At 42.9% G+C, this 25,211-nt stretch overlaps 1 protein-coding gene across 1 annotated transcript in view; it reads right to left on the minus strand.

Annotated features, from left to right (window-relative positions):
* Positions 1–2,284: 2,284 nt before the first annotated feature.
* Positions 2,285–25,211, minus strand: part of LOC121094778 (mucin-2-like) — a 35,271-nt gene continuing 12,344 nt past the window's right edge. The window contains exons 11-30 of the mRNA XM_040608845.1: positions 24,466–24,576; positions 23,820–23,889; positions 22,837–22,974; positions 22,588–22,752; positions 22,035–22,129; positions 21,115–21,241; positions 20,100–20,352; positions 17,964–18,016; positions 17,478–17,578; positions 16,471–16,622; positions 15,911–16,049; positions 15,710–15,823; positions 15,004–15,183; positions 13,459–13,698; positions 12,593–12,749; positions 12,198–12,326; positions 11,750–11,876; positions 10,984–11,027; positions 10,685–10,895; positions 2,285–9,494 (exon numbers count right to left, since the gene is read on the minus strand). Of these exons, the coding sequence (XP_040464779.1) occupies positions 2,285–9,494; positions 10,685–10,895; positions 10,984–11,027; positions 11,750–11,876; positions 12,198–12,326; positions 12,593–12,749; positions 13,459–13,698; positions 15,004–15,183; positions 15,710–15,823; positions 15,911–16,049; positions 16,471–16,622; positions 17,478–17,578; positions 17,964–18,016; positions 20,100–20,352; positions 21,115–21,241; positions 22,035–22,129; positions 22,588–22,752; positions 22,837–22,974; positions 23,820–23,889; positions 24,466–24,576 (9,816 nt within the window). The remainder of the gene's footprint in view (positions 9,495–10,684; positions 10,896–10,983; positions 11,028–11,749; positions 11,877–12,197; positions 12,327–12,592; positions 12,750–13,458; positions 13,699–15,003; positions 15,184–15,709; positions 15,824–15,910; positions 16,050–16,470; positions 16,623–17,477; positions 17,579–17,963; positions 18,017–20,099; positions 20,353–21,114; positions 21,242–22,034; positions 22,130–22,587; positions 22,753–22,836; positions 22,975–23,819; positions 23,890–24,465; positions 24,577–25,211) is intronic.

Genomic DNA, 25,211 nt, shown 5'->3' on the forward strand with positions numbered 1-25,211 from the left:
AGTTTTCATGAGCATTCAAGAGCAGCATAATTATTGTTTTGCATACACTGACAATTCAGTTACTGATTACAATTCGCTGATCTATTGCTTTGTGTTACTTTTGTAGTTAAATTTTCTGCTGGCTTATTCTTGTGTTTATGCATCTAGTTTAGCTATGGTTAGGCTGATGTTAACATGCTCCAATGTTACATTAATAATATTAAATAAAAGGCATGAATAATCTTTATGAATACAGATACAGAAACAGTTGAGCAACATAGACCACTTGAAGGTTTAAAGTAGTATCCGTCTCTCCCACCCATTCCAATCCTCTCAGCAAACTTCATCAAAAATAGCATTTTGTTTTCAAACAAACTTATAATGCATATTTAGCCAAAAATGGGTGCATGTTCACTGAGCCAGAATAGTCTAAGGAAGGTTTTGCTGTTACCATGATACCCAAAGAACTCATCTAGGTATGAACGGAAGTGCAAATGTAATTTACCAGTCTGTGGCCTGGTATTTATATATGTATTTTTAATACTTACTGCACTTAAATTCAGGACAGCATGGGTCTTTTGGTGGTTTTACAGTCTCCAAATAGAACCCCAGTTCACACTCTGGTGGCTGAACAGACTGGCATAGGACCGGCCGGCATTGTGTGGTAGCATTGTGTGGGTCGCAGACACACTCCTGGCATTCACTTGTCCAGTTCTCTCCAGGCTAAAAATATGGAAATGGTTTATTCTTAAGTGCTCTCTCACCCTCGCTGCTCTGTTTCAACATAAAATAGACTCTTAAAATAGGTAGGGCGTTGAGATTAGAGTTTTCTTAGCCTGTGTTTGCAGGCCTTAAGAGCAGGCAAGCTAAGATTGCAGAATTTTCTTCTGTATAGAAAGAATGAGAATTTGCCACTTTCATTGCTGGTCTACTTATTTCTATGATATTTAAATGTTTTTTATTTAAGAAAAAAGTCTCTGCTGTGGTATTAGTGAGCTTTTCCATCTCCAGATTACTTAAAAGCCTAGTAATGCCAGGCTGGAGAATTGTGCGCTATCAGGTCATTTGTAATGTGACCAGCTGTGCACTGAAATACCTACAAGTTGACTTGATTTGGCTGTTAGAGGACAGAGATTGGGCTGGTGTTGCAGCAGTGATACATTAGAAAATAACAAGGGAAACCACCTTTCGTGAAGGATTGACATCAGTACAGTTTCTTCCTGCTGAAGTTGTGCGGGGTGTTGCTGAGGTGGTTGTGCAGGGTGTTGCTGAGGTGGTTGTGCGGGGTGTTGCTGAGGTGGTTGTGCGGGGTGTTGCTGAGGTGGTTCCTGGGGTGGTTGGAGGACATGGCCCCAGGGTCGGGGCAATTTCACATTCCTCACTGCAAAGTCCATAAACCTTACAGCCAGCCGCGTCTGTTATGGTGTATACCAGTTCCCCTGTGGAGGAAAATTGAAGAAGAAATTAAAAGACCAATGAAAACACTTAGGCAAAGAAAACAAGAAAATACTGTGAAAATGTATTCATGTATTAAAAGTTCTGTATTTGATTATTTTCAGTGGTTATCTTTAATTAAATAGAATATTAAGGGTCTATATTGCTTATGAAATTTTTTATAACTGTAAAATAAGACACTTACCAGGAGAAAATAAATTACCATACATGTGACAAAAACATGGAGTTGTTCTGCTTGATGTAACGTATGTAGTTGTTTCTATTGTGACAGGCGTGCTGGGGGAAAGACTGGAGATGGCCGAAGTGTTTGTTGTAACGTGACTTGATTGTGATGTACCGGTTGTAGATACTGTTGAGCACAAAACAAACACTAGTTTACAACACAGGATTTTGATCTCATAATTTTACATATTGGAGAGAACTGTGCACCGTTCCATCCAACATTTTGGTTGCCCTCAACTATTTGACCTACTGCTAAGTGGAGACTGTGAAAATCCTTTAGCTCTATGCTAAATATCATCTGAGATTTCACAAATATTATGATGTTTAGCTCTAACGTATTCAAAAGTTTCAAACTCACCACTGTCTCCCTCAAGCTCAGGATAAGTTGTATCAAGGCATGGGGTTCACACACATCTAACAGATATTAACAGCAGAGGGAAATGTAGATGAAAAAGTGGTTTAGGTACTGGAAGAAATAGTGATGGCAGACAGAAGAAGTCACAGAAAACAATTATATGAATTTTGTCATAGTGAAACAGCTGTTTATAAGCTTTCCAGAAGTAGACAATGACATATCTGGCCTGGCTGTGGTAGTGAAACGTCTGGGGAAAACAATGGGGACACCACCTCATCCAGTAGAAGAAAAAGATGCTTGAATAATACCTGTACGGCCCCTTGTGCTTGTAGTCGCTAACTGGGTGGAGGGAGTAGTGGGTGCTCTTGTAGTCTTGCTTGTCACAGTGGAGGTTTCTGTGTGAGCAGACATGGTCGTGGGTGTTGTGGTGCTTCCTGGAGTGGTCCTGGAGGTGCTGGCTGTGCTTCTGGCTGAGGTGGGCACTGTTGCTGTGGGTGTGCTGGTGGTTGCACCTGTTGTTGGAGTGGGAGAGGTCCTTGTGGTGCTGCTTGTGCTGGTGGGTGTGGCGGTGGTTGTGCGTTCTGTTGGTGTGGCAGTGGGACTGGGGACAGCTGTGGTGCCAGTGGTGGTGGTTGTCACTGGTGGGTGGGATATGGTGGAGGCTGTAGTGGTGGATGTTGGAGTCTTGCTTGTCACAGTGGAGGTTTCTGTGTGAGCAGTCGTGGTCGTGGGTGTTGTGGTGCTTCCTGGAGTGGTCCTGGAGGTGCTGGTGGTGCTGCTGGCTGAGGTGGGCACTGTTGCTGTGGGTGTGCTGGTGGTTGCACCTGTTGTTGGAGTGGGAGAGGTCCTTGTGGTGCTGCTTGTGCTGGTGGGTGTGGTGGTGGTTGTGCGTTCTGTTGGTGTGGCAGTGGGACTGGGGACAGCTGTGGTGCCAGTGGTGGTGGTTGATAGGGGGGATGTAGTGGAGGCTGTAGTGGTAGATGTTGGAGTCTTGCTTGTCACAGTGGAGGTTTCTGTGTGAGCAGTCGTGGTCGTGGGTGTTGTGGTGCTTCCTGGAGTTGTTCTGGAGGTGCTGGTGGTGCTGCTGGAGGAGGTGGGCACTGTTGGTGTGGGTGTGCTGGTGGTTGCACCTGTTGTTGGAGTGGGAGAGGTCCTTGTAGTGCTGCTTGTGCTGGTGGGTGTGGTGGTGGTTGTGCGTTCTGTTGGTGTGGCAGTGGGACTGGGGACAGCTGTGGTGCCAGTGGTGGTGGTTGATAGGGGGGATGTAGTGGAGGCTGTAGTGGTAGATGTTGGAGTCTTGCTTGTCACAGTGGAGGTTTCTGTGTGAGCAGTCGTGGTCGTGGGTGTTGTGGTGCTTCCTGGAGTTGTTCTGGAGGTGCTGGTGGTGCTGCTGGAGGAGGTGGGCACTGTTGCTGTGGGTGTGCTGGTGGGTGCACCTGTTGTTGGAGTGGGAGAGGTCCTTGTAGTGCTGCTTGTGCTGGTGGGTGTGGTGGTGGTTGTGCGTTCTGTTGGTGTGGCAGTGGGACTGGGAACAGCTGTGGTGCCAGTGGTGGTGGTTGTTACTGGTGGCGGGGGCGTGGTGGAGGCAGTCGCGGTTGATGTTAGAGTCTCGGTTGTCACAGTGGATGTTCCTGTAGAGGAGACTGTGGTGGAGGGGCCTGCACTGGTGGTTGACGGTGATGCTGTTGTGCAGCCATCACGGTCACAGCACAGCACCCTGATCTCGTAGTTGAAGCACATGGGGTACTTTTTGATCTGGTCCTTGTTTCTGCACACAAGCCCCGCGTCAAGGCTGCACTCAAACTTCTGTCCCAGTTTGTCCAGATCCCTGTCAGGGTAATCTTTAGCACGGCACTCGATGCCTTGAGGCTCGTCGCACAGGTCATAGCCGGCGGCTCGGATTTTGGCAAACGTCTCTATGTCTCCGTTTTCACTTCCAGGTTGAGGGGAATCCACGTCAAACCACTGGGTCCAGGCACAGCAGCTCGTTGTGCTGTGGGGGATGTGGGAGGGAGTGGTGGGTGTTGTGGTGGACACTGTTGGTGTGGGTGTGCTGGTGGTTGCACCTGTTGTTGGAGTGGGAGAGATACTTGTGGTGCTGCTTGTGCTGGTGGGTGTGGTGGTGGTTGTGCGTTCTGTTGGTGTGGCAGTGGGACTGGGGACAGCTGTGGTGCCAGTGGTGGTGGTTGGCACTGGTGGGTGGGATATGGTGGAGGCTGTAGTGGTGGATGTTGGAGTCTTGCTTGTCACAGTGGAGGTTTCTGTGTGAGCAGACGTGGTCGTGGGTGTTGTGGTGCTTCCTGGAGTGGTCCTGGAGGTGCTGGTGGTGCTGCTGGAGGAGGTGGGCACTGTTGGTGTGGGTGTGCTGGTGGTTGCACCTGTTGTTGGAGTGGGAGAGGTCCTTGTGGTACTGGCCGTGGTGGTGGGTGTGGTGGTGGTTGTGTGTTCTCTTGGTGTGACAGTGGGACTGGGGACAGCTGTGGTGCCAGTGGTGGTGGTTGATAGAGGGGATGTGGTGGAGGCAGTCGTGGTGGATGTTGGAGTCTTGCTTGTCACAGTGGAGGTTTCTGTGTGAGCAGTCGTGGTCGTGGGTGTTGTGGTGCTTCCTGGAGTTGTTCTGGAGGTGCTGGTGGTGCTGCTGGAGGAGGTGGGCACTGTTGGTGTGGGTGTGCTGGTGGTTGCACCTGTTGTTGGAGTGGGAGAGGTCCTTGTGGTACTGGCCGTGGTGGTGGTTGTGTGTTCTGTTGGTGTGACAGTGGGACTGGGGACAGCTGTGGTGCCAGTGGTGGTGGTTGTCACTGGTGGGTGGGATATGGTGGAGGCTGTAGTGGTGGATGTTGGAGTCTTGCTTGTCACAGTGGAGGTTTCTGTGTGAGCAGACGTGGTCGTGGGTGTTGTGGTGCTTCCTGGAGTGGTTCTGGAGGTGCTGGTGGTGCTGCTGGAGGAGGTGGGCACTGTTGGTGTGGGTGTGCTGGTGGTTGCACCTGTTGTTGGAGTGGGAGAGGTCCTTGTGGTACTGGCCGTGGTGGTGGGTGTGGTGGTGGTTGTGTGTTCTGTTGGTGTGACAGTGGGACTGGGGACAGCTGTGGTGCCAGTGGTGGTGGTTGATAGAGGGGATGTGGTGGAGGCTGTAGTGGTGGATGTTGGAGTCTTGCTTGTCACAGTGGAGGTTTCTGTGTGAGCAGTCGTGGTCGTGGGTGTTGTGGTGCTTCCTGGAGTGGTCCTGGAGGTGCTGGTGGTGCTGCTGGTGGAGGTGGGCACTGTTGGTGTGGGTGTGCTGGTGGTTGCACCTGTTGTTGGAGTGGGAGAGGTCCTTGTAGTGCTGCTTGTGCTGGTGGGTGTGGTGGTGGTTGTGCGTTCTGTTGGTGTGGCAGTGGGACTGGGAACAGCTGTGGTGCCAGTGGTGGTGGTTGTTACTGGTGGCGGGGGCGTGGTGGAGGCAGTCGTGGTTGATGTTAGAGTCTCGGTTGTCACAGTGGATGTTCCTGTAGAGGAGACTGTGGTGGAGGGGCCTGCACTGGTGGTTGGCGGTGATGCTGTTGTGCAGCCATCACGGTCACAGCACAGCACCCTGATCTCGTAGTTGAAGCACATGGGGTACTTTTTGATCTGGTCCTTGTTTCTGCACACAAGCCCCGCGTCAAGGCTGCACTCAAACTTCTGTCCCAGTTTGTCCAGATCCCTGTCAGGGTAATCTTTAGCACGGCACTCGATGCCTTGAGGCTCGTCGCACAGGTCATAGCCGGCGGCTCGGATTTTGGCAAACGTCTCTATGTCTCCGTTTTCACTTCCAGGTTGAGGGGAATCCACGTCAAACCACTGGGTCCAGGCACAGCAGCTCGTTGTGCTGTGGGGGATGTGGGAGGGAGTGGTGGGTGTTGTGGTGGACACTGTTGGTGTGGGTGTGCTGGTGGTTGCACCTGTTGTTGGAGTGGGAGAGATACTTGTGGTGCTGCTTGTGCTGGTGGGTGTGGTGGTGGTTGTGCGTTCTGTTGGTGTGGCAGTGGGACTGGGGACAGCTGTGGTGCCAGTGGTGGTGGTTGGCACTGGTGGGTGGGATATGGTGGAGGCTGTAGTGGTGGATGTTGGAGTCTTGCTTGTCACAGTGGAGGTTTCTGTGTGAGCAGACGTGGTCGTGGGTGTTGTGGTGCTTCCTGGAGTGGTCCTGGAGGTGCTGGTGGTGCTGCTGGAGGAGGTGGGCACTGTTGGTGTGGGTGTGCTGGTGGTTGCACCTGTTGTTGGAGTGGGAGAGGTCCTTGTGGTACTGGCCGTGGTGGTGGGTGTGGTGGTGGTTGTGTGTTCTCTTGGTGTGACAGTGGGACTGGGGACAGCTGTGGTGCCAGTGGTGGTGGTTGATAGAGGGGATGTGGTGGAGGCAGTCGTGGTGGATGTTGGAGTCTTGCTTGTCACAGTGGAGGTTTCTGTGTGAGCAGTCGTGGTCGTGGGTGTTGTGGTGCTTCCTGGAGTTGTTCTGGAGGTGCTGGTGGTGCTGCTGGAGGAGGTGGGCACTGTTGGTGTGGGTGTGCTGGTGGTTGCACCTGTTGTTGGAGTGGGAGAGGTCCTTGTGGTACTGGCCGTGGTGGTGGTTGTGTGTTCTGTTGGTGTGACAGTGGGACTGGGGACAGCTGTGGTGCCAGTGGTGGTGGTTGTCACTGGTGGGTGGGATATGGTGGAGGCTGTAGTGGTGGATGTTGGAGTCTTGCTTGTCACAGTGGAGGTTTCTGTGTGAGCAGTCGTGGTCGTGGGTGTTGTGGTGCTTCCTGGAGTGGTCCTGGAGGTGCTGGTGGTGCTGCTGGTGGAGGTGGGCACTGTTGGTGTGGGTGTGCTGGTGGTTGCACCTGTTGTTGGAGTGGGAGAGGTCCTTGTAGTGCTGCTTGTGCTGGTGGGTGTGGTGGTGGTTGTGCGTTCTGTTGGTGTGGCAGTGGGACTGGGAACAGCTGTGGTGCCAGTGGTGGTGGTTGTTACTGGTGGCGGGGGCGTGGTGGAGGCAGTCGTGGTTGATGTTAGAGTCTCGGTTGTCACAGTGGATGTTCCTGTAGAGGAGACTGTGGTGGAGGGGCCTGCACTGGTGGTTGGCGGTGATGCTGTTGTGCAGCCATCACGGTCACAGCACAGCACCCTGATCTCGTAGTTGAAGCACATGGGGTACTTTTTGATCTGGTCCTTGTTTCTGCACACAAGCCCCGCGTCAAGGCTGCACTCAAACTTCTGTCCCAGTTTGTCCAGATCCCTGTCAGGGTAATCTTTAGCACGGCACTCGATGCCTTGAGGCTCGTCGCACAGGTCATAGCCGGCGGCTCGGATTTTGGCAAACGTCTCTATGTCTCCGTTTTCACTTCCAGGTTGAGGGGAATCCACGTCAAACCACTGGGTCCAGGCACAGCAGCTCGTTGTGCTGTGGGGGATGTGGGAGGGAGTGGTGGGTGTTGTGGTGGACACTGTTGGTGTGGGTGTGCTGGTGGTTGCACCTGTTGTTGGAGTGGGAGAGATACTTGTGGTGCTGCTTGTGCTGGTGGGTGTGGTGGTGGTTGTGCGTTCTGTTGGTGTGGCAGTGGGACTGGGGACAGCTGTGGTGCCAGTGGTGGTGGTTGTCACTGGTGGGTGGGCTGTGGTGGAGGCAGTAGTGGTAGATGTTGGAGTCTTGCTAGTCACAGTGGAGGTTTCTATGTGAGCAGACGTGGTCGTGGGTGTTGTGGTGCTTCCTGGAGTGGTCCTGGAGGTGCTGGTGGTGCTGCTGGAGGAGGTGGGCACTGTTGGTGTGGGTGTGCTGGTGGATGCACCTGTTGTTGGAGTGGGAGAGGTCCTTGTGGTGCTGCTTGTGCTGGTGGGTGTGGTGGTGGTTGTGCGTTCTGTTGGTGTGGCAGTGGGACTGGGGACAGCTGTGGTGCCAGTGGTGGTGGTTGATAGTGGGGATGTAGTGGAGGCTGTAGTGGTAGATGTTGGAGTCTTGCTTGTCACAGTGGAGGTTTCTGTGTGAGCAGACGTGGTCGTGGGTGTTGTGGTTCTTCCTGGAGTTGTTCTGGAGGTGCTGGTGGTGCTGCTGGCTGAGGTGGGCACTGTTGCTGTGGGTGTGCTGGTGGTTGCACCTGTTGTTGGAGTGGGAGAGGTCCTTGTAGTGCTGGCCGTGGTGGTGGATGTGATGGTGGTTTTAACGTTTATTGGCAGGGCTGTGGGACTTGAAACGACTGTGGTGCCAGCGGTGATTGTCATTATGGTCTGTTTGGCTGTGGAGACAGAAATGTTTGATGTTATAATCTTAGTTGCCGTAGTGAAGGTTTCTGTGTGACCAGATATAGTCTTGGACATTGTGGTGCTTTCTGGAGTGGTCCTGGAGGTGCTGGTGGTGCTGCTGGAGGAGGTGGGCACTGTTGGTGTGGGTGTGCTGGTGGTTGCACCTGTTGTTGGAGTGGGAGAGGTCCTTGTGGTGCTGCTTGTGCTGGTGGGTGTGGTGGTGGTTGTGCGTTCTGTTGGTGTGGCAGTGGGACTGGGGACAGCTGTGGTGCCAGTGGTGGTGGTTGTCACTGTTGGGTGGGATGTGGTGGAGGCAGTCGCGGTTGATGTTGTAGTCCTGGTTGTCACTGTGGAGGTTTCTGTGTGAGCAGACGTGGTCGTTGTTATTGTGGTGCTTCTTGGAGTGGTCCTGGAGTTGCTGGTGGTGTTGCTGGCTGAGGTGGGCACTGTTGTTGTGGGTGTGATGACGTTGATTGTGGTTTGTGTTTTAAGTGGTGAGGTCTTTATGGTACTGGCCGTGCTGGTGGGTGTGATGATAGACGTTCTGGTGGGCATGATGATGGTTGTGCTTACTGTTCGCATGGTAGTGGGACTGGGGACAGCCGTGCTGCCAGTGGTGGTTGTCACTGGTGGAGGAGATGTGATGTAGGCGGTAGTGGGTGTTGTTGTAGTCTCAGTTGCCAGAGTGGACGTTTTTGGTGTTATTGGCTTTGTCTGGTAAGCTGTTGTTGAGACTGCTGATGTCTTTGTTGTGTGTGAAATTTCAGTTTGAGGAGTTGGTTCTTTGGCTGGCGGTGTCTGGGTGTTGTTTTTTTGTGATTCAGTTGTAGTTGTTTCTGGTGTTGGTTTTATTGTTGTCTGTGTAGGAGGTCGTGTTGCATTTACAGCCGTAGTGATTTTTTCTGTGGTTCTTGGTGTTGTAGGTTGTATTTCAGAACATGGTATGTAGCTGCAGCATGATATTCTGATTTCGTAATTATAGCATTGCTTAGATTGTTGGTCTCTGTTATTGCATGTTAATCCTCTGGTTTGACTACATTCTACTGTTTGGTTAAGATTGTTTATGTCTATATCTGGGTGTTCTTTGGCTCTGCATTGAACAGCATCTGGATGTTCACACACAGTGTGTCCTTTATTTCTGAGATTTTCAAATGTTTCATAATCTCCACTGTCCTCTCTGTTTTCAGGCTGTGTGCAATCATACCATTCTGACCATGCACATACTTTCTTCACACACACGGTTGTCGTTACTGTAATTAAAAGGAGGAAATATAAGTCTTGTCTGTTCTTGTTAAGGAGAGCACCAGGAAAAAATTATTCATCTTCCATACACTTTAATGTTGCATGTAATATTATATATTATAATGTAGTATTTTAAAGCTAATTAATTTGTTTTGACAGTCTTGAATTTAATTTCTAAGGTAGGTTTTGATATCATGTCTGTATTATTTTTCTAGTGGTACTTTATGTGACATTTATTAAAAGATTTTGGTTAAACATAGATGAAATTATATCCTTTATGTGGAATTCATATATAGCATGATTACTATGGTATAAGTAAGAGGAGGTTAACACTTAACTGCATAACCACACAGGCTTTAAAATGTTTTTACAGGTAATGACTTTTCTACTTATTTTAAAATTATATATTGAAATATATTTATAAATATAAAAATGTATGTAACATATATATTTGGTATATAATACATTATAATACACCATACACATAAAATTTATAATCTAATGTTTCTTTTCATATACTTAGCATTATGAAGTTAACCATGTGGAATATATACCACTTCCTTCATATGAATTTTATATACTAGAAGACTTAAAGTTTAATTTTCAGTTCTTGCTGTAATATTGTATAATTTTGTGGAAATATTTCTCATAATTTCTCAGAATTATATGGTGACAATAAGGATGTAAGTGCAGGAATAATATAGAAGTGTCCTGCAGGAGTAGAAGGAAACTTTGGTTATTATATACGATTGGGAAAGGTTCCAAAGAATGGTTTTAAATAATTTGAGCATTCTGTCAAACCAGATTTCGTATTTTCAGTTTGCAATAATGTGGTCAATAATTTTAAAATGGCAGTAATTTTCTTTTGTGTTTTCAGAAGTTGGTCGAGAACTGGTGGGGTTTGTCTGCAAAGAAATTAGGAGATTCACCATGGTGCAATGATTAGTAAGGTCTATTTTTTTTTCCCCTGGAAAACCCATGATGAAACAGTGGAGACTGAGCTCGTAAGAAATGCTGTTCTCATTTCTTCATCCTTGATTATGGTCATCTACAGGAACTGAAGCTGCCAGATGAATTGGTGGCTCCAGCAGAAGTAAACAGTTTTAACTAAAATGATATGCCACTAACTGATGAAAAGATACTCCCTTTCAGGCAATTTTCAGTCCCTTCCAGAGATTTTTCAGATATTTTAAAGAGTATTCATGCATACCTGAAGTAGTAGTTGTGGACTGAATTGTAGAAGATGGAAATGGAGTTGTTGTCTCATTCCAATATTGACATCTAAAAACATTTCTGCTCATTGCTCCATTGACATCACATGTTGCACTGAAACACCATCCAGTTCCATCTGTGGTGCTGTAGATGAGTTCACCATATTTATATGTCTGCCCTTCATAAATGCAGTAGCATGCTGTAATTCAGAAATTTATTGTCAGGCTTCTATGAAAAGATAATATCCAGTATTTCATTTTCTTAATAATTCTTCTTAGCTGTCTTACCTTTTTCATCAAACTTGCACTGTAAACCTTCTGATGTGCATTCACTGAAACAAAAAACATAAAACCCCACTTTTTTTTATTATTATTATTATGTGATTTTATTAGTCATCTTTCTGCCAGATACTAGCTAGCATCAAAGGACAGGACACTTTATTTGTGTTTATTTCTTGAGTGTCCAGTTCATGTTGGCTTCTTTTTTGCTATTGTTTTCCAGAATCTTCCTTTATATTAACCCCAAACTTACTAATAGAACTGAAGCTAAATATTATGCAAAGCTACAATAGAAGTCTTAAGGAATATTATCAGTCTTTCTTCCTTATCACTTCCCTTGCACTTGCAATGTGTTTGTACTAAAAAGCAGGCTAAAAAGGCAACGTGTCTAAATGCTGCAAGCATTATAAGGATATAATAAAATCCATTGAAGTAGTCTCCTATTAGATATTTATACTCCTGGAACAATATTTTTCCTGCCATAGGAATAGGAAATAGAGAAAGCCTGGTTGTAGAGGACTTACTGTTCTCTTTATGTATTGTATCTTTATGCTGAGGATTTACAACAGAATCAGGAACAAATTCAACTAAGCATAAAATCACAGAAGAATTTCTTACTACTAATGTAGTAAGAAAACTGGCATTAGATAGTAAGGCACTGTTTTTACACAGGCAGCATAAACTAGTCCCGGCATGTAACAGGAACATGCAGTTTCCCACCACTGTTTTGATAATTTTGATTTGTACACAATTAGGCTGGTATGGAAAGTCTTACCATACTTTACATTCATCCCTTCTGTATATCTTTCCATCTTCAGTATCATAACAGTCACAGAGACTAACGCACTTCATCTGATCCTCATGAAAATACGGCTTTTCTGGTGGGCAGTTAGGGTAGCAGCCTGGAGGAAGGAAAAGGAGAAGGTAGAAAAGATGAGAATAAGATATGGTCATCAAAAGTTCTATTTGTGCAGAATGTGTTTGCAGGTCTTGCTTTTAAGTCTAGGAAGTAATGTAGAGCATCAGCAGAGCCCACCCACAAGGATTTAGTCCTAGAAATATTTTTAACTCCAGTTTCCATACTCTGTCTCCATTCAGGTGGATGCAATGATGTTGAAGAAAATTGAATGGTGCAAATGCAGCTGATGGGGGAAATACACTTCATTAAAGACCGTTAAAAAATATATAGTGTACCACTTAAAGGTACTTGCAGTTCTTTTTACCTTCTAAACCTGGAAAGTTATGGAAGCATTTTCCACTTGGGTTCCTGCAGGTCTTCATACAGGAAGCTCCACAAGGCTTATAGTGCCATTCACATTCCCCTTGTTGATTGTAGTAATCACAAAACAGTGCTAAGGAGAAACAGAAATGTGAACACATTCGGAGAAAAAAAGCTTTTTTTTGACTCATGTCTGTTCACCGTATCCCTGCAATGCTGCTTGAACAGTCTTGAAAACCATGAATGAGTAGGGGAAATTGTGTGACGATCAAAACAGCTTAGTGTGGAAAGTCTGTGCAGTGAGAGTATACACATGTATAAGATACCTGAATGTGTGTTCAAGGACATCAGCAAGGCACTGAACACTCTCAGAAGAAATGTTTATGATATAAAACTCACGACAGATTGATGGGGTTCTCCAGGCTATGCAGGCACCAACTTCACTACATGCTTGAGCGTAGGCAGCTACTGCTGTACAAAAGCAATCACAGTCTCCTCCAGTGTCACATGCACATGCATCTGTCACACATGCTTGGTAATATTTTGCTGGTTCAACCTGTTATTAAAAAGAAATGTAATACTATACATCCTGCCATCTAAATTTTCTTAGCTTTGGTAGGGTAGTTTTCTTCAAATTGTAGTATCTCAGAAGAAAGACCTACATCAGTAAATTCTTTTTCTTTTGTTTATATACACAAACACCAGAGGTGATGCCAGATGATACATCCAAATCACATATTGACACATATTTAGACTCCCAGACTTTTGTCATAGTGGAAGAAGAGATTAATGTTCCCAAGCAATATTAGGCAATTGCACTTCAATATGAAAGTCTTTGCCAGTGGCAAGAGCTATGGTAACAGGATGAGCACAGTCACCCTACATTGTGTGGTATATACTTGGTGTCAGGTAAAGACTGTGCTGATACTTCGTTCTATGTTATTATTTCATTGAGCTTGTGTTCTGTACATGGTGTGTAAGAATTTTTATTCACGTGACAGTACAAGAAAATACATAGTCATTATGAGATTATTATTCTTGCATAATAGTTCAATATTTCCTCTGAACTAAGTGTCTTTTTATTACTTACAGATAGGGACTATACGTCTGTTCCATTGAGCGGGAATCAGGTTGAAGTTTTCCTGATGCAATTCAAAGTGAAACATGCTAATGAATTAGGCATACATGTTAAAATGTATGAGGATAGCAGCTTCAGTAATACACAGACATAGTCTTAAGAAAGTAAATTTCTGCCCTGGTAATACCTGAGAGTGACAGGCAGCAAACACGTTGCTATTGATGATGCTACACTGCTTCTCTGACCAGGACTTTCGATAAGGGTTGGTAGAACATGGGTCCTTTATGTTGTTAGCATCAGGACAGGTAGAGGATACTTTCCAGCTGTTTCCAAACTCTAGAACATTCTCTACCACAGACTGACTCCTTGTAGTAAAATCATTGATGCCATTGCCATCATAATTTCCACAGAGGCCACAGATCTGGCCCTGCAAAAGAAAATATATAAAATAGTAATGGATGTCAGAAAACTTGAAACAGCATCTGAGACTGAAAGAACACTTGAAATTCAGCTCTTAGAATGGTGCCATTCCATTCTAACGTTCCTGAACATCCTCATCCTTTGTTTTCTCAGCAACAGAACACTGACCACTAAGGCTAGAAGGATACTGCTGTTGTCTTATTTTCTTTTAAATTTGAACAGTAAAACAGTCTTTGTCATTGTAACCATCTGTCTTTGAGGTATGTCTTTAACAGGGAAACGATACTCGCAGTTACCTGACTAAGCTTTTCATTTAAGCCATGTTTTATGCAATAGATGTACATATAAAAAAACAGTCTTACAAAGCTGTCCAGTCCAGCCACATAGTCTACTCATTGAGTCTTTAATGCTGTGAATGCTTACAGATATAAAAAGAAATGATGTTTTCCTTGCACATCCAGAAATATCCCTCCTTCTAAATTTACATATCTGTAAGACTGATAGGCTACAATAGATGCTATGCTTTCTCTATGAATCTAAGGTGCGTACTTTCCTTATTACTGCTATTTTTATAAAGTGCCAGAGGGTGAGGCAGCAAAGGAACCTATAATACTGAAATAAATTTGTATATTTATTTCTAGTTCTAGTTTACACCTAATTTATATACTAGTTCTGAACTAAACCTAATTTATATACCTAATTGAAATATCACTGTGGTATACAACAAGATAGCAAATTCCTCATTTACTATGTTTTTTAGCACTTATGTATCAGAAGATAGAATAAGGGGTATGACAATAGGAATACATTTTCCTTATCACTGTTTAGATATATATTTGCAAAATAGATGGTAGCATTTTACAAGAAGTTTTAACTCATAATATTTCGCTTCCTTGTTTGTGAAGTATAATAATTTCATTTGTGTGTCAATGAGAACCAGAAACAATGAATTACTGTCAGGATCCAGACTACTCATTTGATTTATACACATGTAGCTATGTAATTTTAATAAGGTCTGATAAACTTTACCAAGGTCCAGTGAATAATTTTAACAAAGTCAAGTCTGAAAAAACAGTTTGCCAACTCAAGGTCTGTTAGGACAAATGGGTACTGAAAGCTGTCTTCAGAGCTCAAAACAGCAGCAGGATAATGACACGGCTTCCTGAGGCACCAGGGGAATGAAAAACAATATGGGATGTCCTGCAGGAATGCTAGAGATATCACCTGTTTGAGATCTTGGCAGGCTCTCAACAAAATTCACACACAGTACGAACCTGGACTGTAAATTGCCATTTAACTGATAGTTTCGCACCTTAAAATTGGGGCTGAGCTTGATGAAGAGGGTGGTTTTCTTGTCCCACATGAGGATCAGTCCACTTGTGGTCTCAATTACCAAGTACATGCCCATATAGCGGACTGTGTATGGCACCTTACCATTCTGACCTGTCTTTACGACACTGACATGCTCCTCACCAAGTATGAGTTCATAGCTCTGAAACAGGAGAAAAAAGTGATTAGAAATTCACTGAATAGCTGCATCTGTGCTCTTAAATATGCTTTTCTGATTTTTAGAGTACTAAAAATAGTTTACATAATGAAAACAAATAATCCAAATATGATAAATCAAGTCTATTTGTTCAAATCTCAGTTCCTGAAACTGTAGTTAAAAAAAAGTGGTTTAAATGGTGTAGGTCAAAAAAGGGTGTTTTGACATCATGGGGGAGCTACACTGCACAGAATAATTTTCTGACATGACAGACTGATTTTTGCTAAAGACTGTTTTCCTATAGATCTGTAGTTTGTCCAATAGTGGTATAAGACAGTGTGGGAAATGGAAAAGATAAAAAGCTGGGAAGTTCTATCAAATACTTCACCTGAATTTCGTTTAAGCTTAATTTACAAGTTGATTTGCTTTTTAAAATATTTTTCTAACTTCCTTGAAGTGATGGATATCTAGGCTTCTCCTAAGCCCTAAACAGATTCAGAACAAAACTGGTCTATACGCAAAACCTTCTTACCTCTAAGAAAACTTTGATAGATTTTGAGCAAGTTGTCCCAGTGTTGCCACAGGGAATATTTTCAGTGATAACCCTGAAGGTTCCATTGGCTCTGCCACTCCTCCCACAGTGGTCCTGGGTAGAGAGTAACATTTTAGAAGTCCATTGTTTTGTGGACATGATCAAGGTTACATCTCATTTACTATTGCTAATTTTCAGTACCTGGACTAGTGTGTATTCACAGTTTCCATTGAAACTGAACCTTGTGTCATCAAAGGTGTTATAATGACCATCTCCATAAACAGCGCAAGTGCCCAGACATTGATCTTCAGTGCATTCCCACTTTCTATTCTTGCAGAAACTAGGAATGAGAATAGAACATTTTAATAATAAAACAACTCACTGTTTTGTGCAAACATATCCCAACAACTTAGCATTTGTTTGGCAACTCATCCCTAGTAAATGTTATATTGATTCTGGGGGTAAAATAATCTTAGATTTTTCATGTAAAGAATTAAAGCACAATTCTGTTCTGCTACTCTGAACTGCAAAGTAGGATAATATTTACTGAACACTGTAGTCCCAAAGATTTCCTCCCATTCTGTGCTTTGGCCATCTGCCTACATCAGAACAAAACCTGCTTGTACTGTTTAATCCAAAACTAACAGACCCATCAATTGACAAAATGTGCAATCCAAATCTTTCCTTACTGCTGAACTACTTAAGATCTTAGGAGAGGCAAATGATGGAACCAGGAATGATACTTCAAAGGAAATATTTACCAGGTGTTACAGTCAACAATGATCTTTTCCCCGGGCTGATACATGGCTTCATTGTGAATACATGGACATTCCTCCTCAGGAATACAACCACCATTCCCGTCTGATACAAGCCCGGCTGGGCACACGCAGCCAGATACACATTGCGTGCTATACTGGAAAAGTCAAGAGGAAGATAGACTTTCAGGATGAAGTAATCACAATAGAAAAAAGAAGATTAAATTATCATAAAATGTGTTTATATGATCTTATGGCTGCCCAGCTTAAATGGGAGAGAACTACAAACTACTTATAGGAAAATGGAACCAAAAGGGAGTTATTAGCTATTAATTTAATAGAACATCAATCTGTTAAAGATTTTATGTAGGTTTTATGTATGCCAATTCTGATTGCTCTGCTAGAGTCTGTGGAATTTGAAATACATTGAATCTTAAGTCTTGCTCTGTGTTAGCTGAAGAAGCCTTGCACTTTGTAGTGGGTCGTTTGCCATTGAATGGAGCTTTAAAAAGAACATTAGTAATTTATTAATTTTTTTTCAGTTTGGTTGAGTTACATTGAAACATGTTTATCTCATGTGACACTTATTCACTAAGTGGCATGTGGCTACCATGAACCTAGGTGAAGTAGTATAATTAGATATGCAAGAATTTCACAATAGCATCATGGTACGAGAACAAATGATTTCTCCTGGCCAATTTATAGCCACTTATTTTTTACTAAAGAAGTAAAATGCATGGCAGAGCCCTAAATATTTTCACTACTAATTACTTTATCTGTATTAGCTGAAGATAGGTAGACACTAATCTTACAAATCAAATAGGTTGTCACTTTATTATACTTTGGTCTAAAGGTCCCATTGTTAAAGCTCATAACATGGTTTTAGGCTTTTGCTACAAGAAATAATTATCTGTGTTGTAGATCTGGAGCAGATCAGATAGATCAATTACTTTGGCACCAAAAGCACAGACAAAACCTGGAAGCACCGTTTCATCCAGGCATGACATACTTACACACTGCATATCCAAAGTCTGGCAACTTTTTTGACATTCTGCTCCAATTGTTCCTGCAGTGGTGTTTGTACAGTCGAAGTAGACCATAGGAGATTCACAGACTAGAGGAAGGGAAGAGATGAGAGCAGTAGGAAATGGTGCAGGGTTTACCCCCACAGCTGTAGCCATTAAAGCCAACTAGAAATTATGTGGAAACTGTGTATTTCAGCTAGCAGGGATCGCTGTCCCTATTCAATCTGCTAAATAGATTCACTTCAGAGCACTGAATTCCCAGAAAAAAACCCACAGTATTTAAGAAAAAAATACTAAAAAAGAGGTGTTATTAATCTAGGTTCACTCCTGCCTTTTATGACAACTGTTGTACTATAATTCAATGAGAAATACTATTATTTAAAGATCAATTAAGAAAAAACAGTTCTGTAACTGTTTCTGTGCAAAACCTGGCACAGAGAAAATGGTAGGTAGAAGATTTATTTATTTATTTACCTGGATTTGGATTGGGTGCTCCAATGCAATTCAGTCTTCCCTGAATGCAAGTGCTGCAAGAGAGGGGAAATGTTTTTTTGTTTTTTTTTCTCTCAAACCATGTACTGAGACCAAGAGCTACTTCTCTCTTGTCAGGTTTCAGAATTTTCAAAGGAATTCCAGAATGCTGTTTTGAAGTCTTGGGAAAGAATTTCCCTCAATACCACTACTAGTGCTGCTTTCATATGACAGCCATTATTGCTTAACAGGAAAAATCATACGTTGAAATGAATATGTGTCTCTGCTTGTTACTTACTTTCTCATAGTATCTCTCCTTGCTGATGCAGTCATAGTTTTATGCTTGAAAAATCATGGAATTAAATAGAAAATGCACCTAAATACAGTTGCTTTATCAATCTGGAAATACCATGTTATCATAGAATCATGTAGGTTTGAAAAGACCCTTAAGATTATTAAGTCCAACCACTAAATCATGCCTTTAAATACCACATCTACATTTTTTTTGAATACTTCCAGGAATGGTGACTCCACCACTTCTCCAGGAAGCCTCTTCCAGTGCTTGATAACCCTTTAAGGGAAGAGATTTTTTTCTAATATCCCATCTAAACCTCCCCTGGTGCAACTTAAGTTCATTTCCTCTCATTCTATTACTTGTAACCCAGGAAAAGAGACCGATACCCACTTTGCTACAACCTGCTTTCAGGCAGTTGTAAAGAGCAATAAGGGGTCCCCTGAGCTTCTTTTTTCTTGAGGCTAAACACCCCCAGTTCCCTCAGCCACTCCTCATAAGACTTGTGCTCTAGACCCCTCACCAGCTTTGTTGCCCTTTTCTGGACGCTCTCCAGCACCTCAGTGTCTTTCTTGTAGTGAAGGGCCCAAAACTGAATGCAGGGCTCAAGGTGCAGCCTCACCAGTGCCAAGTACAGGGGGACGATCACTGCTCTTGTCCTGCTGGCCACACTATTTTAGTTAGATATAAACCAGGATGCTGCTGGCTGCCTTGGCCACCTGGGCACGCTGCTGGCTCATATTCAGCTGGCTATTGACCAACACCCCCAGGTCGTTTTCTGCCAGGCAGCTTTCCAGATGCTCCTCCCCAAGCCCGTGGCATTGCATGGGGGTGTTGTGACCCACATGCAGGACCTGGCACTGAGCCTTGTTGAACCTCATACAGTTGGCCTTGGCCCGTTGGTCCAGCCACACTGCAGAGCCTTACTACTCTCCAGCAGATCAACACTCCCCCCACCAAGTCAGTGTCATCTGCAAACATACCAAGAGTGCGCTTGATCCACTTGTCCAGATTGTTGATATTAAACAGGTCTGGCCAAAACACTGAGCCTTGGGGAACACTCCCTGTGCCCACTGGCAGCAGGATGTAATCCTGTTCACCACGCCTTGGGCTTGGCTATCCAGCCAGCTTTTTACCCAGTGAACAGTCCAGCCACCCAAGCCATGAGCAGCCAGTTACTCCAGGGGAATGCTGTGGGAGATGCTATCAAAGGCTTTGCTAAGGTCCAGGTAGTCAACATCCACAGCCTTTCCCTTGTCCACTGAACAGGTCACAGAAGGAGATCAGGTTCGTCATATGGGACCTGCCTTTCATAAACCCATGCTGGCTGGGCCTGATCACCTGTATGTGTCACCTGATGGCATCAAGATGATCTGCTCCATAACCTTCCCCGGCACTGAGGTCAGGCTGACAGGCCTGTAGTTCCCCAGATCCTCCTTCCTGCCCTTCTTGTAGATGTGCATCATGTGCTAAGCTCTAGTCAACAGCGACCTCCCTGGTTAGCCAAGGCTGCTGATAAATGGTTGAAAGTGACTTGGTAAGCACTTTCACCAGCTCCTTTAGTACCCTTGGATGGATATGATCCAGCTCTATAGACTTAAGTATGTCTAAGTGGTGTAGCAGGTCACTAACCTCTTCCCCTTCAGTTACAGGGGCTTCGTTCTGCTCCCTGTCCCTGTCTTCCAGCTCAGGGAGTATGTACCATTCTTAAAAGATTAAAGTTGAAAAAAATGAGAGAGCATTGTATTGAAATTCAGGCGAGGCAGTGTAAGACCAGTTTAAACATAGCAGATTTTGATGAGAAAATATATACACTATTACCGGAATGATTTGCAAAATATTCTTACCATAGAAGCCCATTTTCATGGACAACTCCAAATGGTATGGGAGATCCTTTGTAGTAGCAAGGGCATTCATGAGCAGGCACACATTTGCCACTTTCATCCATGTAGGTTCCATTTACGCAGGTGCAGCCATCAACCGGGACAAACCTAATGTTGCATATGATGTCAGGCTCACTCAGAGATCGACAAGTGGGTTGACAGGAAGAGATGGTATAGCTGTAGCTTAGGGATTTGGGACATGAGGTGGTGTATTTTGCTTGAAAGAGGGAAATAGAATAGGTTTGTTAATTCCAGATGGTAAATTCTCGTGGGAAAATACCCCACATAGGCAGTAGAAATAACACAGAAACAATACTAGACGCCCCTACCTATGTTGCATTTTTCATGTAAATGTATTTCTGAATACTTCCAGAGTCAGACCTGAAAAGCTACTGTACATGTGGAGTAAGCAATGTATGCAAAGAAGAAAATATTTTTTCAAATGAAATTTCAGAAAGAAACCTCCATTTGGCACTGCCATTCATTGCCGAGACTTCTAAATCTTTTGAAGTATAAGACAAGATGTCTCCCTGAATGTCTCCTGGTATGCTGAAAACAGACTTACTGGATTGGTGGGACTCAGCATGCAGCTTCAGAGACCTTTCATTTGCAACTGTTCTGATTAGTAGTTCTGCTTAGTATTACTACTACTGTTATTTTAATATGCCACATTTTCTCTACCATAATTTGTGATACATAAAGCTGTAGTGAAATTCAAAGTTGCACAGAAATAGGTGGAGGCACTTCCATAACAATGGTCTCTTTCCTAAGCAAGCTATGTCTTCTATCTATTCATATTCACTCTTGCTAGCAATGGATTGATTCTAAGGGAACAGCAGAGAATTACTTCCAGGAGTGCACTTAAAATCCCTTTCTCAACATTCACTATATTTGTTTAGGAATCAGTATAAAATGGTCTCTGATCAGCAGTTTTTATTGATTTGCGTTCTTACGAAAGGTGATAGTTAAGAGTACTTACAGCAGACATCAGTTCTCCACCCATGCAGCTGGATTCCTTTTGCAGCACAAGCTCTCACATAGGAAGACAGGGCTGCACACAGACAGTCCTCACTATTTGCACAGTTACATGTGTCAAACATGCAGTTCTAAGAATGCACAGGGAAAAAAATTCTCAGCGCTGGCAAAATTGCCAATCCAAAAAAAAATGCACATTATCTTTCTGGTCTTATGCACTAATCTTCCTTTAGATATGCTTACTTATAGACAATGCTAACACAGCTTTATCACTTTCCAGTCTTTGTCTAAGTTTCCTGACAGGGGAGAATGAAAGTACTGGAAATTCAGATTATATCTGCAGTTATTATTGGGAAACAATGGTCTTAAAGTCTGCTATACATTTGACAGCTTCATGTTCCTCTGAACCATATTTACGAATATGCTGCACTATAACATACAAAGCTGTATTCACAGTATCAGTCCAGACATGTCATTTCACCCATGTCCATACCTGGATGATTCATCATGATAAGAAAGACTGGCAACACATTGATAGCAGAATGATGATAATTAGCTAATGGACTTTCTGTGCCGGGTAGTTAGTAATGACAGAGGTGGCTGATGAGGCAACAATTCACTGATAGTCAAACAAGTATTTGACATGCCTTTACATACACTTCCTACTACATGTATATATCCATCCCGGAGTAAATAGTTGCCTTCTCATATGCAAGCAAGTCAGGATCTTGAAGCCAAGACTGACAATTGAAATAAGGTAAAGTTACAACACAAACAGAAACACATGTTGGAAGAAGGAAGTGCTGCAGTACAGGAGTTAAAATACAGGCATTGCACAAAACATGTCTGGAACAGTCCTTTTCTGGTAGCTAGTTGTAATGGTCTTATTTCTACTGTTTCTAAAGGGAAAACCAGTTTAAGTACCGTGTGGTAAACAGAGGGATTCACTGCATAGTGACAATCAGCAAAAGGTCCTTTGCTGTCTGTTAGTAGTCCACACCAATGCTGAGCATATTTTTCTGTGAAGAGAACAAGGTAAGTGTGCATTACTCTTGTATTTCATTATTCACAAAACCACACTGTCCTGGTCTATGAAGCCAGTTCTGAAATTGTATCAAGTTTCTCTGTCTCTTGTCCTTTTTTCACCAGCTTGTGGGCAAAGATTCCTAAAACCAGAGAAAGGGATGAATAAAAGATTTCCAAAGAGACTGCTGCCATCCGCTCCTCTGACACCATGCTGTCAGCTTAGACATCGTCTCTGTTCTCAATGACTATATAGTTTCCTTCAGTTATGTTACTATGACTCTTCCTTTACTTTGTTACTTATCCCTAGTGCTTTCATTTTAATATTTGTTTCTGATTTCAGATGTGTTTTTACCAAGTATGTAAGTCTTTATCCTCTCATCTTTACTTTGCAACATATGTGTTGCCTTTAGGGATAAGCAAAAAAAAACTAGAAAAAAATCTAAACACTCACCATTATCAATGCTGAGTGCACAAGGGTTCTCAAAGCTGTGCTGGATATTAGGACATGAAGCCTGAGTTTTCCATGTATTAGCAAATGCTGTTGCTGTTCCTTCAATTATTCCACTTATGACCTTGAAGTCATCAGTTTGGATATTATTGAAATTTCCACAGAGACCTGTTGACAAGCAATGAAAAGTTTATACTGCTCATACTAGACACAAGACATTAAGCAAGTTGTTCTTTTATTTCATTCACTTACCACAGGTTTTGTTTTTGAAAATAGGATCCAGTCGCACATACACTTGCATGATAGGTATGATTTGGATTTCAAGAAGGACACCAAGGTTTGTCTGGATGATGATGAAAAATGATGAAGGTCTGAACACAGTGGCATTAGCTAGAGATGAAAAACAGAATGATCACTTTCTGAATGCAGTCAAATGCTGGAAAAGGTGCGTCATTATAGTATTCTTCTTGAATTTCTGTTGCAACTGTTGCAAATTCTGAGGTGAAATAAAGCCAATCTTTATGAAAATGAATCAGAAATGTAGGTCAAAATTTACAGTTCAGACTTTGCTTGTAGCTACCAAGTTGTTAGCTTGATTTGCTGTCTCAGCATTAAGCAGTTGGAGATTACCCCTTCCAAGAGAATAAGAAGGAAATACTGTATGGCACTGAGTGTTAAAAAGAATACTTTTATTTTTGTTTCTAAGCTTGTACAGCATACATTAGAGCCCTCACTCTGCTGGAAAGGGAGAATAAGCAGATCTGGAGATCAGAGATATCACATGGAATCATTAGTTGCATAGAATTATTAGTTATTAAAACAGAGAGCAAAAATCAAATTTCTGTCTGAGGAAGTGTAAGCACAGGGGTGGTAAGTTAAAAAACAAACAAACAGAAGAGGTAGAAGAGGTAAACATATGTCTTCTGTGTTCAATTTTGAAAGGTGAGAAGGAAGTCTTCTGTGTTCAATTTTGAGAGGTGAGAAGGAAGTGAACCTTAAAGTGATCAAATCAGGAGAGTGTAAATGCTGTTTGCTTCTGTTTGAACTCTTATTTATGCACCAAACTTCCACTTCTACTTGTATGACTCAGGAAATATCCCAAAGAGAACCAAGCTGTGAACGTGCAGGTTCTGAACAACTCACAGTCCTTTTATGTCCAACAGTTTAAGAAAATAAGCAGATGTGGAGCTGAAGTTCAGAGCTTATTGCTGACTGATTGTTAGGGAGAAAAATACCTGCTGAGAAGGGCAGATGGGTGTAGATTGAATTCACAAACACACCACCATCAGGTCTGACCTCGATGAGCTGTAAGGAAGAGGAAAAAGAGGCAACTGTGTGAAGGATAACTGTAGTCCAACAAGGAATGATAGTGATGATGCCAGTGATATTAATTAAAAATATATTAAATAAAAAGTGTGGATGTTTTGCAATTTCACCTCCTCCCTCTTTCCACTTTGTACACTTTACTGGTTTTCCTTGCCATAAAAGAATTATTCTTGAAGAGACTTTCTCAGCTCTTTAGAGAATTACATCATCTTGGTTTGAACACATCTTTGTGATGAATTACATCCCTTACTGTTGTACCTGTAGTTTCTAATCTAAAATCTCATGCTTTTTCCATCGAATTGGCAGAGAAAATAGCTTTCTTCTGCTTTGTGAGTACAATAGGGTTTCTTTATGAACTTCCACAAAGGCAAGTCTATGGCTCATCTGACTTTTGTAACAAAATCAGTTTTTTTTCACTTGATTAAGAATAACATGTGTTTATCTTATATGCTGACCATATGAGAAAGAAATGCAGTTCCCTGACTGATTAAGGCCTAGCTTCTTTGTTCCCCATATATTTAATAGTAATTTCCCATGTTCATTTTGCATTCTTACAGTTTGTCCATTATTCATGCGGAGGGTCACTGTCTTCAAACATGTCTCAGTGTCTGTTATGCCACATTTGCGTAGTTCTACCAGGATGGTGAAAGTTTCGTCTGTACAATGCTGAAAAAAAAAAAGCCAAAAGTTATTTCATGGAAGGCTGATTACAGAAGCTTTCCCTGTAAAATTCTCTCTAACTCTGAAAAACATATTTCTGTTTCTGGAGAATCCCAAATTCCTGGCCTTCTTTGGCCTAAAATTCAGTTTTACCTTTTGTAATTATTAGGAAGAATGAGAGAATTAGGATTTGGTTTTGCATTTTGTTGATTATATTCATATTGGGGATTTTTATTCATACCTATGTCTAATGTTTGATTCAATTGTACTGTATCTCTCATCTTTCTGTAGCTGATATCAATGCTAGACAAAAATTTCAGATAAAACATTTTTCAGGAGAACAGTACATACAGCATTTTTTTAAAACTGAATTGTGCAGATAGGGAAAAAGGAAAGCGAAGAACAAACAGGAGAAGTTCCTAAAGGATCAAAACATTTCACTTGCACATTTCTGTAAGTAAATACTTTTATTATAATTAACTTTCAATTTTTCTATTTCTTACAGCTTATTTTTAAATTGGTTTGGAAATGTTTTAAATCTAAACGAAATATATCAGTTGACTCAAACTGATTTTTGGTATTTGAACTTCCCAAAAATGTAACAAAAATATTAGTCCTATAAATTAAAAATAAAAATTCAA

Source organism: Falco naumanni, chromosome 10, assembly GCF_017639655.2.
Source record: "Falco naumanni isolate bFalNau1 chromosome 10, bFalNau1.pat, whole genome shotgun sequence".
In the NCBI taxonomy this organism is placed as follows: Eukaryota; Metazoa; Chordata; class Aves; order Falconiformes; family Falconidae; genus Falco; species Falco naumanni.